Source organism: Lepidochelys kempii, chromosome 3, assembly GCF_965140285.1.
Source record: "Lepidochelys kempii isolate rLepKem1 chromosome 3, rLepKem1.hap1, whole genome shotgun sequence".
NCBI classification, from domain to species: Eukaryota; Metazoa; Chordata; order Testudines; family Cheloniidae; genus Lepidochelys; species Lepidochelys kempii.
In genome coordinates, this window is record NC_136382.1 from 209,410,527 (window position 1) to 209,427,074 (window position 16,548).

The 16,548-nt window shown below is 52.2% G+C and overlaps 2 protein-coding genes and 1 long non-coding RNA gene across 4 annotated transcripts in view; 1 reads left to right on the forward strand and 2 right to left on the reverse strand.

Annotated features, from left to right (window-relative positions):
- Positions 1 to 162: 162 nt before the first annotated feature.
- On the reverse strand, positions 163 to 4,524 carry PTCRA (pre T cell antigen receptor alpha). The gene is made up of 3 exons (XM_073339889.2): positions 3,012 to 4,524; positions 2,182 to 2,499; positions 163 to 236 (listed from the first exon to the last, which is right to left on the reverse strand). Exons 1-3 carry the CDS (start codon positions 3,091 to 3,093, stop codon positions 184 to 186), a joined length of 453 nt encoding a protein of 150 aa, XP_073195990.1. The 5' UTR covers positions 3,094 to 4,524; the 3' UTR covers positions 163 to 183.
- A 1,232-nt stretch (positions 4,525 to 5,756) lies between these two features.
- LOC140909786 (uncharacterized) lies at positions 5,757 to 10,093 on the forward strand. The gene is made up of 2 exons (XR_012158351.2): positions 5,757 to 7,028; positions 8,480 to 10,093. It is a non-coding gene; the product is annotated as an uncharacterized LOC140909786 (long non-coding RNA).
- Positions 10,094 to 10,553: 460 nt separating this feature from the next.
- POLR1B (RNA polymerase I subunit B) overlaps positions 10,554 to 16,548 on the reverse strand; it is a 37,920-nt gene continuing 31,925 nt past the window's right edge. For both annotated transcript variants that reach the window (XM_073339883.2, XM_073339884.2), the window contains 2 exons: positions 16,056 to 16,309; positions 10,554 to 13,725 (listed from right to left, as the gene is read on the reverse strand). In XM_073339883.2, coding sequence (XP_073195984.2) covers positions 12,843 to 13,725; positions 16,056 to 16,309 — 1,137 coding nt within the window. In that variant the 3' untranslated portion in view covers positions 10,554 to 12,842. The remainder of the gene's footprint in view (positions 13,726 to 16,055; positions 16,310 to 16,548) is intronic.

The window sequence follows — 16,548 nt, forward strand, 5'->3', positions numbered from 1 at the left end:
ACTCTAGACTTGGACCTGTGTAAGTGAGGCCAGAATTTATCCCCGTTTCTTCTGATGTTCATTTTCAGAAAAGGCTTAAACTGGAGGTGGTATCCACATGCTTCTTTCCACAGCCCTTCTGTTTCCTCAAAGAATCAGTTGGATTCAAATAGGCAGTATGAATGTGCTGGGAGGAATGCAGAGTTATTGCTTACCACTTCGGTCTTCATCCAGACAGGGCTCTTCCACATGGTCTTCTACAAGACAGAGTTATAACTATTAGTAGGAGGAATTATACTAGTTGTAACAGTACTGACTGCATGGTTAAAGCTCAGAACGGTTCCCACCATAACCTCCTTCTAACACCGTTCTCATAACTTACCAATTCATTCACCTTTTGGGTTGATATCTTTCTTGGTCTCTGCTCAAAGGGGTGGAGTTTTGGAAAGCCTGAGTGCATTCTCATGAGGGTTTTCTGAGATAATTATGTAAAATACATACTTTTCCTGCTTTAAAACAAGCTACCCCCCACCCCTCCCTTTTATTTTTGCACTGATAATGCAAACAACTCAACTTTAAAAACTTCACATTTTATGTGTAAATGCCTCTTCATAAAGATTCTCTACTTTGCCAAGTTTTAAAATGAGACAGGAGAAGTGGGACTGAGCATGCATAATAAATTAATTTAGCTGAAAACATTTTATTGGGGGTATACCTATAGATGTGCAACTAGCTGATAGAAGGGATGCACACACCAAGTGCCTCTGGATCAGTTAGCTCACAAGCTCTGCTGGTGAACTTGACAAAGCTTGGAAAGGTCACACACCGGCTTCGCGCTTTGTCTTAAAATAGTCATGGTACTAGGATATTAAATGCAGAAAATTGCATCGCTGCACAGGCATGCCACTAAAAGTTGGGCAAAACAAAAGCAACATAAATGCATTTTGTGGTGGGGGTAACACATTGAGCTAAGCAACTGCGGAGATGATTTTCCAAGGCACAAACAAGAGCTGGGAGGTAGCTGCCCAACTCACATTGACTCTCCATGGGAGTCAGGTGCCTGACCCCTCTTTGAGCCTTTGAAAGTCCTCTTACCCCCAATACCCAAATCCTGCAGGATGGGTAAAATATGGATGCTAAGGTTGTGGCTACAACTGACTTGTTCATTTCCCGCCTTTGTGATATTTAACTGTGCAGCCATCACATTGCATCTGTGCACTTATATTCATTAGACTGAAAACCACCATATAAAAACATTGCTGAACAAAACAATTTCCCAGACATATGGAGTATCAGGAATCTGATCTTATCTTTATATAGAAAAGTGGCAAGCCCAGGCATTAAAGAGTCACGGCTATATATGTACTGTGTTAGATCCAGGCAAAACGCATCAGCAAACTGGAGTTAAGTAATTAATAGCTACATGCCTGAGGAAAAGCAACTACAGTGTTCTCAAGTTTTCCCCTTATGTAATTGAAGCATATTTAGAATCTTAGCTCAACACAGCTTTTTGCCTCATCCATATTTTTGCAAATGTTGTTTCAAAGTATTGGCTCTCAAACACTTGATCCAGTTTCCCTCAACCTTTGAAGAAAGATTTGGAGCCCATGCTTATTTATGAAAATGCAGCTGGTTTAGTTTTGAGAGAAGGTGTTTATGTGTCAAAATTGGGCTTATACTGGAAGGTTAGCTTCAACCTGACCATGGTGCATTTATTTCCCTGTAGAGATCTCTTCAATGCAGAGAGCTGTGTGTGTGTCTCCTTCCCATGAGTCTCCACTCTCCTACATCTCTATTCCATAGTTGCAGGAATTATGTCAGCCCTGCCAGGTCTGTTGAGGCTAGAGCCTTCTTGACACTTTTGTGCCATATTTGCTATTAATTAAGCTCCCCTTGGGTGACAGTGTCACCCTTTATTTTTCCCTGGGGTGTTGCATTTGAATGAACTGTCTGGCATTTGTACTTTGTCTGCATTGTTGCAAATGGGCAGTGGGAGCCACTGCAGCTGCCACTGCACCCTCACTTTCTCGCCCAGGTCATTCAGGGCTAACACAATGTGACTGAGGGGAGGAAGGAGTCACAGGGAAATGGAGAGGAATGTGGGGCTCCCAGGGGACTGGAGGTGGAGGGAGATGGGGGCAGGGAAGTGACAGAAAAGACATGGGGTTTGTGTGTTGGATATTCTCTTCGCTCGGTACCTACCAGAGATCAGCAGGGACCTGGCACTCCACACCTGGGCAGTTCTGTTCTGTCTCACGTGGCAGGCGAGGGATTCCCAGGACTCCAGTTCTGCGGTGTGGACGGAGAGGTGAGAGACTGTGCTGAATGTGCCGTCTTCCTCCCTGGAAACTCCGTAGGTGAAGGAGTCCAGAGCACTCCCATTCTGATTTGAAAACCAGATAGCATCTGCCATGTCCTGGGAGAGGTCGTTCACCACACAAACCACTAGGGTCTTCCTCTCGCCGTTCACGACCATGGTAAGTGGGGGCGCCAAGGTAGGGAAAGGGGCTGCAGTGCTGCCTGGCGGGAGAACAGACAGCCAGTTAGCAATGCACAGGGCAGGTCTCAGCCACAAGGCCTCGCTGACCCTGGAGCCCTGTTGACCAGGAGCAGCAAGGCTAAAGCTGGTTTCCAACCTCTCGGGAAGGATTGCCTTGTGGAGCGAGTATCTCTGCTTGGCCAGCTACGAGTGCCCAACTGGGGGTTGGGTCCTTGTCTGGCTGCCCCAGCCCCACCACTGTTTGTTGGAACAAAACCCCCAGGCCTTGCTGCTCCTTTGCAGGGTGTAGCTAACCCTTTAACAGGGGTACTCACTGGCCACTCCTTTCCTCCCCTCCCACGGTATCTACAGTCTTGGGCCTCTAGCTACACGCTGCCTGCAGAACCCACCCGGCCCAGCATGGTTCTCCTGGGTGTCAGGGCGGGGGGAGGATGCAGCCCACCCTGGGGAGCAGGCAAGCGTGCTGCCAAGGAGGAGAGTGTGGAGCTGAGTGAAGCAAGAGGCACCTGCCCAAGGGGACAGGCATACTCACAGCTCAGAAGCTGAAGTACTGTGGGGGCCAGGAGCTGTCCAAGCAGCCACAAGGGCAGGCCCATGGTGAGAAGCTGTAGCATCTGAGCCAGGGATGAACAACGCAGCAGGCAGAAGGACCCCAGCCTGTCTCTCAGCACCTTTCCCTCCCCTCTGCTGTCCCTGCCCCTTTCTAACGGTCTCTTGCCAGCTGCCTAACCAGCTGCTGTGCTTCCTGGCAAACAAACCCATGCACCTTTTAACCGTTTGCTTGCTCACATGGCTATAGGCAGTGAGAGCCTAAAACCACCCTAATGGCCCTGAGCCCAGCCCTGTGGGAGCACAAACTGACCTGACTGGGTCCCCCCAACTGCAGAATCCCACAGGCAAAGGGGAGTACAGAGACCCCAGTTTGCAGTTCCACGGGGCACAGCAGATGGCTCTTGTGGAGATGCCCCAGCAGGTTTCCATGAGCCAAGGCAACGGCAAGACCAGGGTCAGCCATTCCCTGCTCCTTGGGGGGTCATACCCACCCGCTGGGTCTGGGCAGTGCTACACACCACATGGCACTGGATTTACCTGGTGCAAAGGGGGGCAGGCTGTGGGGATCAGGCCCAGAGAGCATGGGGCTGAGTGGAGGAGTGCCCCCAACACTGGCTGGCATGCGGGTGTGGCATTGGGGAGGGGGCATCCAGAGGTTGCCCCAGTGATATAGTGGTGGTAAAAGAACTGGGTCAGCTAATCTAACCTAAATGCTATAAACTGGGTAAACTCCATTTCCCCTTGCCTGCAGTGCTGGGCAGCCAGTGCCTACAGCCTGGAGTCTATGACCCCTGCTGGCCCCTCCAGGCAGCCAGGTGCTGGATCCTGCCCCTGCTGGCGGTGAGCACCCCCTGCTGACATCAGTCCTGAGGGAGACTCAGGCCCAGGGCTGGAGGGAGGCGAGAACAGGAGAGGAGAGCCTTTCCCTGTTCTTATCCGGTACCCGGCTGAGGGGAGGGGAACATGACAAATGGCCATGCAGTGTGCCAAAGGGTCCCATGGATGGGGCTGGGTGGCTTGGCACAGAGTGTGCCTGGGCAGGGGTCTCAGTGATGGGTGCAAGCAGGAGCTGCACCGTTTGCCTCCTTGTGGCTGTGAATCCAGGGTGCAGACTCAGGTCACTTCTGGGTGGGGGAGTCTCTGCAAGGCTCCCTCTTGGGAGGGGGTTGTGTGTAGGTCGGGGGTGTCACCGTGAGGCTCTCTCCAGGGCTCATGGTGCGTAGGGGGAATTGCTGTGAGGTTCCCCTGCAGCTCGTGGGGTGTGTAGGGGAGAGTCGCTGCCATGGTGTGTATGTGGGGCAATCACTGGGACAACCTCCCCGCCCCACCAGAGGCCAAGGTGCGGGACGTGGGGGACGGAGCCCATTTGCTCCAGGCTCTGTATGTGATAGCTGAGTGCAGGGCTATGGCCAGGGGGGCGGCCGGGGCGGCGCCGTGGCCCGCGCAGTCCGGTGCAGGGGGGCGGCCGGGGGCGGCGCCGTGGCCCGCGCAGTGCACAGACTGGTCACAGCAGCCGAGCCAGCGGTCCCCCGGCTGAGGTGGTACCTCCCAGCCGCCCCCCCCCCCCCCGTGCGCCTGGAGTGGTACCGGCCGCTGCCGGGCGGGGCCCGAGCCGGGCCCGAGCCTGCCCCTCGCCGCCCATGGAGCCCGGCGCGGAGCCGCGGAGCCAGGGGGGCCCCGGCCCGGCCCCGGCGCCCCCGGCGCCCCCGGCCTCCTTCTCCGAGATCCTCCGCCTGGTGCGGAGCGGCCGGGAGCTGCCCGGCCTCCACAGGCCCCACGTCGCGGCGAGCCTGGCGAGCCCCACCCCCTCGCGCCTGGCCCGCAGGCCCAAGCCCTGGGAGGGGGCGCGCCCGGCCGAGCCCCCGCAGCCCTGACGCGAGCCCGGCGGGAGCGGAGCTCTCCGGCCTCGGCCTCGTGCGGGGCGCCTGGCCGGGCTGGAGCCGCGGGAGGGGCGACCTGCGGCGGGCGTTACAGGGCCGCATGGGACCGGCCTGCAGCCGGCCGGGCGCAGCCCGAGGGCCCGGCGAGGAGGCGGAGGCCCAGCGGTGCCGTGGAAGCCGGCCCTGGGCGCAGGTCCCTCACCGCTCCCTCGAAACGTGCCGCGCCCCGGCCGCCCCGGCCCTCCGAAGCCGAGCCCCGTCCGCCCCGGCCCTCCCGAGCCGAGCCCCGTCCACCCCGAGCCGCGCCCCGGCCGCCCCGTCCACCCCGAGCCGCGCCCCGTCCACCCCAAGCCGCGCCCCGGCCGCCCCGGCCCTCCCGAGCCGCGCCCCGTCCACCCCGAGCCGCGCCCCGTCCGCCCCGTCCACCCCGAGCCGCGCCCCGTCCGCCCCGTCCACCCCGAGCCGCTCCCCGTCCGCCCCGGCCCTCCCGAGCCGCGCCCCGTCCACCCCGAGCCGCGCCCCGGCCGCCCCGTCCACCCCGAGCCGCGCCCCGGCCGCCCCGGCCCTCCCGAGCCGCGCCCCGGCCGCCCCGTCCACCCCGTCCACCCCGAGCCGCGCCCCGTCCACCCCGAGCCGCGCCCCGGCCCTCCCGAGCCCCGGCCCTCCCGAGCCGCGCCCCGGCCCTCCCGAGCCGCGCCCCGGCCCTCCCGAGCCGCGCCCCGGCCGCCCCGTCCACCCCGAGCCGCGCCCCGGCCGCCCCGTCCACCCCGAGCCGCGCCCCGGCCGCCCCGTCCACCCCGAGCCGCGCCCCGGCCGCCCCGTCCACCCCGAGCCGCGCCCCGGCCGCCCCGTCCCTCCCGAGCCGCGCCCAGCCGGTAATAAGCAGCGCCCTGCGAGAGAGGGCAGTTGGGAGAAATGACAAACAGTGAAGCAGTTCCCAGGAAACCCGGGGACAGTGGGGTGTGGCAGCGGCCCTTGCTCAGTAGAGTCTAGAAACAGCTGTAAGGACAGCGAGCTACTCTCCCGAGGGGCGGCGAGCTGGCTCTCGGGGGGCAGCGCCCCTCGGCCTCGCCGGCACACAGCATTCGTGCCCCAGCCGGCTGCACCCCGCAGGGAGCCCGGCTTGCCGTGCCCCTGGTCAGGGTAGCCGAACGGGTGCGCAGCCTGCTTTGGCTGCAACCACAGACGAGGAGCGGCTGTTCGGCCCTGCTGCTCCTTGTCACCCAGGCCTGTCACCCAGGCCTCTCGGGTTTGTTTTTTTAAGGGAAGAACCTGACAGGCTAATGGCCTCTCGCCCCCCCTCACAGCAGCACCCCTTTGTTGGGGCAGAAGGTGCCTAATAAGAAGCCGCTGGGTGTCGGGCTGGGGAAGGCAGACCCCCACTCAGACTAAAGCCTATTCTGACTGTGGAGAAGGGGCCAGCTAGAGCAGAGAGGCCTTGTAAGGTACTGCTCATTGCCTGAAATGATACAACAGGACCTGTCTCAACTGGCTCTAGCAGCAGATGGGGACATTCACACCCAAGTGAAATGGCTGACCGGCAGCATCGGTGGAGGGTTCTTGGTCAAACCACCACAAACTAAACAGGCTTCTCCCTCCCCAGAGACTCTCCTCTAGGTGTGCAGGGAACACCACAGGGGATGGAGCGTCAGGGACCTACGTTCCACCAGTCACTTACAAGCTAGAATCCTCCCCCAAATCAACCCACGGTGGCAGTGATTCAGACACGCTTCCGGGGTGTTCCTGTCCCCCTTAATGCCCCATCTGTCCAGTGGGGACATAACAGCCCTGCCCTGCCTCACAGGGGGTTTAGAGGATAAATGCATTAGAGCGGGGGTTCTCAACCTTTCTTTCTGAGCCCCCACAATATGCTATAAAGATGCCACAGCCCACCTGTGCCACAACTGGTTTTCTGGATAGCCAGTAGATGAAAAGTTGTATTAAATGGGTAGTTATACAGCTAAACACACACACACACCTGTAATACACAAAAGGAAATACAGGTACAAAAATAAACTGATTATTTTTGTTTTCCTTACTCAGTGTGAAACTTGTTGCTGATCAACAATTCTGTCCAGACGTGGGGGTGTCTTTGACAAGCACATGCACGTGTCATGGTGAGTGTTAATCCTGGCTTGGTGCCATGTGTTAATTGATGTCACGGCCAACCTGCACAGCTCCACCCTCTCCACCAGCCAGCTGGCTGGACAACCTGCTCGGCCACAGCCCACCTTACCCGCCCCAGTGCGGTGGGGCTCGAGCTTTGTCTTTCTGCCCTGCGCCCTTTCTGCGAGTTTAATGCTGGCCCTGGTCTCTGGTTTATTTTGGCAGACCCCCTGAAGCCTGCTTGCGGCCCCCCCGCAAGGGGCCGCAGACCCCTGGTCGAGAACCACAGCCTTAGAGATTGTGAGGTGATTAGATATTACAGTAACGGGGACCAGATAAGTACCTAGGATGGATAACTTCCATTGTTGTTTGCAGTATAGCTGTAGCCCTGTTGGTCCCAGGATATGACAAGGTGGGTACATTTACTGTTGGACCAACTTCTGTTGGTGAGACACAAGCTTTGGAGCTGACCAAGAGCTCTATGTGGCTCGGAAGTTTGGCTTTTTCACCAACAAAAGTTGGTCCAATAAAAGATATTTCCTCACCCACCTTGTCTCCAATTTTGAGACCTATCAGTTAGCCATTGGCCCTGCCTGCTACCGGGAATGGTTGCTGCTCTTCTCTGTAGCCTTTCTGCTATGCCATTTAGGAAGGGGTAAGCAGAGTTGAACAGTTCTGAATTAAGACTGACAAAACGAAACGTACAAAGAAGTTATGTTTAAAAATAATAAATTAGGACTAGATTCTGAAGGGGGCTGGGCCCGTGCCACTTATTGAAGCCAATAGCAGTTGAAGGTGCTCAGCACCTCTCAGGGTTTGGCCCTTAACTTCTCAGCATTAGTAGAAGGCAGCTTGATCCTGCTAACTGCAAGTCTCACTGACTTCAGTAAGAGCTGGATGGAGTTCAGCCATTCTTCAGAGTCAATACTAAGCAGCAGATGGCTCGGCATTGTTTTTACTGATACTGAATTTTTCTATAAGAGTGCAAAAAATTACAAGGTAAAAGAAAGCTAATTCAGTTATTTAGAGCCTACAAGTTCATCTGTTTTCCTAGTAAATTAATTTTCTATTGCTGAATAAAATAGAAGCCACATCTTACTGTAATTTTGCGTGTGGCGTAAGAGATCACTAAACAAACTTTGGCAAGTAAAGCCAGCCACAAAGTAGAACAGTTTAACTTTGATCTATGTAGTAGCAAACAGAGCTAACCTTCGCGGGCTGCCAGTTCCTCCTTAAGCAGCTGGGATCATGACAGCTGAAGGTCACTGACCTGCTTTTCAGTTCTTTAGCTGTAAGTGGCACTTGCCCAAACCTGCTCCGCTCAGAGAGAGATTTGTTGGGTCTTTTTGTGTTTGTGTGTCAAATCTTAATCTCAATAATGCCATCTACTGGCTGCCAAATTTTATCTGGTGAGAGAAACCAGAGACTAGATACAGGAATTAAAAGGCTCTGTCTCTTTCAGGACACCGAAAGACCTGGGGAACAGGTACGCGTAGCTGCTCACAGAGGGACCTGCATACAACAGCTCTGAAGAGCCACCATCTCATGGGAAGAAGGCTGGGGGACTCATGAGCAGTACTTCCGGATAGAACCTCCCTTGGAATATTCATTCCTAAATGGATGGAATCTAAGACTGATTTGGGTATTGAAACTGTATCTTCTGTACAGGAGTGGCTCTGGCTCCACTCTGAGTAGAAAATGATGCCATTCCCTTATTCACTGGGGGTGCAAGGGAAAAGCTCAATGCAATGCACCATCATTCCCAGCAAAGTTAGGAGATCCCTGAATTCTCCATGATCCTTTTTACCAGGGTGACAAAACGTCAGCCCAAGTACAGCACACGGCCGGGAGGCAGCGATAAGAGACGGGGAAGCTGTGTGTGGGATCCTGGCCCCAGGAGGGGAGTGCCAGGAACCAGGTCAGATTGTGGCTCCAGGGAGGGAGGGATTAGAGCTTTAGGTTAGGTCTGTAGTGGCATGCATATACAAGTACTGAACTGTGTCTGTGCTTGTGCATATTCCCCTTGCCCACACAGTGTCTCTACATTATACAGTGCAGGATGTGGGTGTAACACCGTATACCTATGTCCACACTGGCGCTGTTAAATGACAGAGCCACCATTTCAGGGGTAGTCTCCCTGGGTTCTGTGCAGACTGGGGGAGGCTAGAAACCACCGTGCTGTGTGTAGGCACGGATATTTGCAGATGGCAGTTCCTGATTGCATTGCCCCACACTGCTTCACTCAATTCTCCTGGCTCAGACCTTAACCCCAGTACCTTCCCTTCCAGCACTCACTATACAGACGCTGCAGGTGCTGCTATTTGCTGGGCCAATTCAGCCATGAGCTGCAGAGCTCTGAAGTGGTGGGGTGCAGGAAGAAGCCCATTGTACAAACAGCACACTCAAGTACATGGATTTGACCTAATTTTTCTCAGAAGGAAAGTGGCTAAGTAGCAAAAGGTAGTTCTGTTAGAAGAGATAATAGGATTCTATTTCGGACTCTGTTGGAAGTTTTCCACGTCCCAGGCCTGTACGCTATACTAGGCTACGCTGCCTCCCTGATGGGTAGGGGTAAGAGGCCTTGGCCATTGATATGGTTTGTCAAGAGCACGAAAATCTCAGTTAGTGGAAGAGGGAACTTTAACTCAGTCTCCTGGCTTGTTGCCCTGAGCACCCTACTTGACTCCAGGGAATTTTATTGGGGAAGATTGCTCTTGCTGTCTCTGGAGACTGTGCACAGCGCTGGCCTTCTGTTTCGGGATCCCCAGAATTGAGTAACTTTGTAATAATTAGGTTTTGGAGCTTGTTCTTGGTGCCAGACACTAGATCTCAGAGAGGGGTCCTGGCAATCATAGCGCCAGAGATATTGACCTTCCTCTGAGACTTATAGGGAGGCAGCTTGGAGTAGTGGGAAAAGTGCAAAGCCATTTAAATACAGAGAGAGAGTCTGGGGTAGCGCCTTAAACACTTGTGGTGCATTTCAGATTCACTTCTGTGTGTGTTACAGTAATAACAGTGGTAATAAGCTGAAGTAACATTTAGTAACATCAGGTTTCAGAGTAACAGCCGTGTTAGTCTGTATTCGCAAAAAGAAAAGGAGTTCTTGGGGCACCTTAGAGACTAACCAATTTTATGCTCAAATAAATTGGTTAGTCTCTAAGGTGCCACAAGTCCTCCTTTTCTATTTAGTAACATCATTAGCCATGACCAGGTCTGACCATGACTTCGGCCACATCCTCACTTGTGTGCACACACTTCTGAAACCACTTCATGTGGTTTTTTGGTGTATCTGGATCATTTAGTCAGTGGCAGCCAGCCATGTGTTCAGGCCCCAACTAGGTGCACCAGCCTGGGATGGGATCCCCATCAGGGGATCTCACCAGTGTGACTCAGGAGCCCCACCCTGTGAGCCTCCTCCAGGTGGCTGACAAAATAGTACACACCATGTACAGGGCTGGGCTGCAGGCGACACTGATCTGCACAGGGGCACCAGTGGAGAAGTCCTGAGAGGTGGTGACACACAACACACACAGTCATTCTGGTTTTTAAAATGTAATTGCAAAATGTGTAGATTTAAGCAATGTCATAATTACATTTAAACACTGGGAGGATTATGCAAAATCAGGGAGGGCTGGTATCTCTGCTGTCTGGTGGAGCTTGCCCCCATTCAAAAAAAAATCCACCTTTTTTGTGCAGAGATGAGAGTTAAAAATTGTGGAATTCTGAAAACCTATCATTCGGGGAAGGCAACCAGTGTTTCAGGAACCCTTTGATCAAATGTCCGCCAGGGTGCAGCATATTCTGCCCTGGGCCCTGAATTGGCATGCCAGTTTCCAAGTCCATCTAATGATGGACTTGGATTTTAGAGAGGTCACAAATTTCAGCTTTAAACAGAAACCATGTTGCAACTATAACTAATGATTTTTCCATCTTTAGTTTTATAATTGCTAGAAATACATCGTGGACTTGCAACTGATCAACATTTTTGAAGCACTGCTCAATATTTATCTAAAACACCTCATTTGTTTGTTATTACTTATATTTAATACCACAGGGTATCATGCTGTTTTTCCAAAATCTGAATAAAGTTCTATTTCTCTCATCCGTAATATAAAAAGATTTATTTTGCCACAAGTTTAAGTTAGTTAAAAATGAACTTTTACAAAACCAGAGTCACGTTTCCATGGAATAAAATATAAAATTAAACAAGGGATATGACGTAAATGTTGCTGCTGCAGTGTTTGCAGCCCAGATTATGCCAGGAAGTGACACTGACTAGAACCTGACAGTAACTAGTCTGTGTTAATTGTTCACACACAGAGAAGCACAGATAGCAGGAAGTCATTAGACTTAAAGCCGAGATTGTGAATGGCCCAAGAGGCTGCTGCAGGGTGAGCAAGAACTTTGCCCCCTCCATCCCAGTTGTGCTGCTGCCCTGGGGCTAACAGCCAGCTGGCAGAATGGGGCTGACACAGTGGAAGCAGCAATCTGCTCCCCCCAAGGAATGGGGCAGACTGTTGGCCCTTATGACAGACTGTGCCTCTCTGAGGCAGGCTCTTTCCAGAGCTCCTCCTTGAGCAGAGCCACTCTACCATGTCCTGACTTCGGGCTGTGCCTTCAGATCACCACAAGCGTTTTCCCCTTTTAATCATCACAGATGTATTTCTCACATCGGCAAAGACATGATTTTTCCTGGCTGGCTGCACATGACAGTGACACTGTGCCAACCATTAAGGCATTAGGTTTGATTCTTTTACAAAGAGACTTTTGGTGGTCTTCCAGTGTTCAAAGGACATTCCCCTTTATTTAATCTCTTCAGCACGACTGCAGTGCATCCACCACCTGGAACAGTCATCGCACAGTTACAAGACGCAGTACCTGGGGAAAGGAGTTAACGCTTTAATTCCCAGCCCACTCGTCCAGTAAATCATTGGCACTGCTTAGTTTTCATACCCGACTGTCGAAAGCAGCGGTGGGCAAACTACGGCCTGTGGGACTGTCCTGCCCGGCCCTTCAGCGCCCGGCCAGGGAGCCTAGCCCCCGGCCCCTCCCCTGCTGTCCCCCTCTCCCGCAGCCTCAGCTTGTTGTGCCGCCAGCCCTCTGGGCTGCGCAGCTGTCTCCAGCTGGGCGGCCCAGCTGCCAGTCCTGCTGATCTGAGTGGCATGTAAGGGGGTGGGGAGCAAGGGGGTTGGATAAGGGGCAGGGGGGTCGGGGGATGGGTAGGGGACAGTTGGATGGGATGGAGGTTGGGGGGGGCAGTCAGGGGATGGGGGGGTTGGATAGGCATGGGAGTCCTGGGGGGGCCTGTCAGGAGGCGGGGGTTTGGATAGGGGGTGGGGCAGTCAGAGGACAGGGAGCGGGCGGGGGTTGGATAGGGGGTGGAGTTCTAGGAGGGGGTGGTCAGGGCACAAGGAGCTGGGGGGGTTGGATGGGTCAGGGATTCTGAGGGGGGCAGTCAGGGGGCGGGAAGTGGGAGGGGGCGAAAGCCAGGCTATTTGGGGAGGCACAGCCTGACGTGGCCCTCAGGCCAAAAAAAGTTTGCCCACCCCGGTCTAAAGCGATTTTTGGCGAATATGAAACAAATGCAGAGGATTGTTACAGAGCTAACAGTGACTATTAAGGGGTCTGCACCTCTTCTCCATTTGATTGCTAAGTAATTTAGCAGATTATCTCCCCACTTTAAGTACACAAATCAAACTAATCCCACAGCTGTTGCAGGATTTTAAGCTATGAGTTAATAGTCCTTTTAAATCCTTCAACAGAAAAATCTGGGCATTTAAAAATTAGTTTTTCCAGAGTAGTTGACTGGCTGTTCACGTCCACAGTTAGTTCACATCGAGTTTCACTTTTATGTTCATGGCTGCCAACTCAGCCACAAAATACCGGAAGACATAAGGCACAGAAACCGTGTCGATTGTGTCGCTCTGATTGCACACAGTACAGTAGCATTTCCTATTGCGCGTGGTGGACCAGGAAGGCGGAGGCTTCTCCAACAAAGGAGAAAGCAAACTGCCACACTTGACACAGACGTGGGCCACAGACCGATCGGAACAGTTGAAGAGACGGTCATGCAGCAAGAAGGACGTGCCGTGAGCCAACAAGGCATCGCGTTCCATCTCTCCAAAGCGAATCCCGCCCTGGACATTCCTCCCACCGATGGGCTGGTTGGTGACTTTATCTCTGGCTCCTGTCGTCCTCACTTGGAACTTGTCCGAGACCATGTGGCGCAGGCGTTGGTAGTATACAAGTCCAATAAAGATATCTGCCTCCAGTTCCACCCCACTGATTCCGCTGTACATCCTCTCCGTTCCATAGTGGTTATAGCCAGCAGCCTTCAACATCTTGCCAAAGTATTCCAAGGCAGAGTTCTCCTCTGAAAACGTGAAGGGGGTGGCATCGTGGCAGAGGCCATGCAACGCTGCAGACTTCCCTGCCATGCTCTCAATCAGCATTCCAATGGTCATTCGGGATGGAAAGCCATGAGGATTGAAGAGAATATCGGGAACCATTCCACTCTCTGTAAATGGCATGTCCTCAACTGGCCAGAGTCTGCTCAAAATACCCTTCTGTCCATGTCGGCTGGCAAATTTGTCCCCAATAGTTGGATTACGAGGGATTCTCATAGTGATGCAAACACTTTTAAATTTTCCATTTCCACTGTCATTGCTGCACACTTTGATGTTATCCACAATGCAACTTTCCTTACTCCTGGGAAGGGGAAAATAAAGAAAGTCAATGAAAGTTTCAGAGTCGTTAACTTGGCAGCTTTGTGCCAGGAACTTTTGTCTGGAAAGAGATATAATCTCAGACTGCTTTTAGAAAGAGACTTTATAAGTAGTACAGCCAAGCTATGTGAAATGAACTGGTTGTCTTGGGAAACTCAGCATTTCCTCAAGGAAGAAGCCATTTTGTAAGCATGGAGATCAAAACTACATTCAGGTTGGTTTTAGAAAGCATTACGCTTGAAAAACGGGTTCCTCAAAGGCTGCTGGAGTCATTTCTAATACAATAATCAAAACTATGATTTCTAAAAGATTTTTGATTTATGCACCATGAACAATGTAGAGTAAGAAGCAATTAAAACTGATTAATCTTTGCACTCTGGGAATTGATGGTCAAGCCGAGTTTCAATATCTGGTAAGTTTCTTTACACTTTAAATGTGACCTGCAAACAAGAAAAAGTGGACTTGTGCCCCCTTTTTAATTTTTATTTAAATCATCATGAGCTATATAGACGACCTGAAAGTTGTGTGTGTTTTTTAAAAAAAGGCTTTTCCTTTTACCCTCTCTTCCCCTTTCCATTAGAAATTCATGTCTAGTCTTGACTGCAGACTAAGAGGACTAGAGAATTAGTGAAACAGTGAGATCACAAGTGCCCACAGAGAGAGAGAGCTGATGATCTGAAAGGGGTAGGAATTTTTAGTCAGAATATTCAAAAATGTTTTTGTTAATGCCTACTTATTGTCAGCAACTAATACTTTAGTAAAAGGAAGGTTGCTCTTGTTGGTAAAAGATTCACCATCTTTGTCCTCTTAGTTTAAGGTGTCAAATCTCACAGATATCTCTGGGATCCTCCAGGGGGAAAAAAAGAAAGACAAACCTTGAGATTCCTGATATTTCTAAGGCAGGCGTGGTGGCCAGCCTGTGGCTCCGGAGCCACATGCGGCCCTTCAGGAGTTAATATGCGGCTCCTTGTCTAGGCCCCAACTCCGGGGCTGGAGCGACAGGCGCCAACTTTCCAATGTGCTAGGGGGTGCTCACTGCTCCCCCCCGGCTCTGCCACAGGCCCTGCCCCCACTCCACCCCTTCCCACCCCCTGAACCTGCAGTGCCCTCGCTCCTCCCTCTCCCCCCCAGAGCTTCCTGCACGCCACAGCTGATTGGGAGGGAGCGGGAGGCGCTGATCGGCAGGGCTGCTGGTGGATGGGAGGCTCTGGAAACAGGGTTGGGGAGCTGATGGGGGGCTGCTGATGTATTACTGTGGCTCTTTGGCAATGTACATTGCTAAGTTCTGGCTCCTTCTCAGGCTCAAGTTGGCCACCCCGTTCTAATGTATAATAAAAACAGCAGAACCAGCCCAGTCCCCCCAAAACCACCAACCATTAGGCCTTTCTTTATAAGCCCAATTTTTAAAATATCCTTTTCGTGTCATCTTTAACATTCTGGGCCTGAAGATCAGCAGATGGAGGCGGCCACCCCCCACCCACCCAGAGGAAGGTCACTGATCCGACATGGAGAGGGGTGTGCTTGTCTAGCTAGTGCACTGACAAGGTATCCTGACAAGTGGGTTCTATTCCTCGTTCCGCCGCAGACCCTGTGCCTTGGTTTCTCCGCGAGTAAGACAGGGATACCGCCTACCTCCCAGCAACGGGGTAACGTTTGTTCATAATGGGTACAATTTTCAAACTGCCTGAGCGATGTAGAAGCCTAGCTCCCATTTTCCAAAGTGACTTAGGTCCTACACACCTCTCACTGGAAGTCACCAGAACTTAGGCTCCTCAGTTGCTTAAGCACCTGTAAAAATTTTACCCAGAGTGCCTTAAGAAATCCTTGTGAAAGAAGCTATAGAGTACGAAAGCAGTGTGGTACACCACACGGAATGGCTGCAGGGGAAGGGGAGCGGAACAAAGATGAGCTGAAGTTCAGGAGTAGTGGAGAATGGGAGGGGAGGAATCTCATATGCACAAGCTCTTCTCACCAGAACTGTCTCCAGTTTTACTTTGTGATAAGCCCACCTTTTGTGTGTGTCTTTCCCTGGCTTTGTGAAGAAGCATCTGCAGCTTTTCAACACTTGCAGGGCTCAGAGGAAAGCCAACATACAGGTGTGAAATCCATCTGCAATATTAATTACTCTTCCCTAGAGTGCATGCATCCAGTGAGAGATGCTTTATAAAAAGATACACAGATGCTTTCATTCTCTGGAATCATCAGGGAATGAATAAAGGACTCCTAAACCCTACAGGGCTGTCTGCACATCAGAGGATTTTTCAGAACTCTGCATTTGAGACAGTAACTAGAACAGCTGAGCTCTGAACTCACTTGTAATAGGTTATGAAACTCTCCCCGGTACTGAGGTTCAGGTAGCTGTAGTAAGGATCCCCATACTGCAGTATGGATCCAATGTGCGGCAGTCCGTCAGCGTCTAGATTCTGTATAACCCTTGGATCACCAGGCTTGACTCCAAACACCAGACTGTCATCTCCTTGTTTGATTTTTTCAGCAAGATCTATGCTCTCCGTCTTGTAAACGCTGCCATGTGCAAATCCTCTCTCCCACGAAGCCTTACTTACAATCTGAACAAAAAAACCCAATAAACCAGAATCTTAGAAGAGTCCCTTCAGCAAGGCTTCTTCAAAGCTGATTTACCCAAAACAATAGTTTTTAAACAAGATGAAATCACTTCTTGTCTGATTTCAGTCTCTCCATTTTACACATTCACTCTCCCTAGGCTTCTATATTCCCCTTCCTCTGCCCACAAATGCTTTCTGAACCTCGGCAGAGAAAAAAATGTACATATTACTGTGACTCACTT

Coding starts and splice junctions, on each gene's coding strand:
- PTCRA (XM_073339889.2), bottom strand. CDS start 3,093: ATGCTACAGCTTCTCACCATGGGCCTGCCCTTGTGGCTGCTTGGACAG. Junction 2,500..3,011: donor AGTACTTCAGCTTCTGAGCT/GTGAGTATGCCT, acceptor TTCTCCCGCCAG/GCAGCACTGCAGCCCCTTTC. Junction 237..2,181: donor CAGGTCCCTGCTGATCTCTG/GTAGGTACCGAG, acceptor TCTGTCTTGTAG/AAGACCATGTGGAAGAGCCC.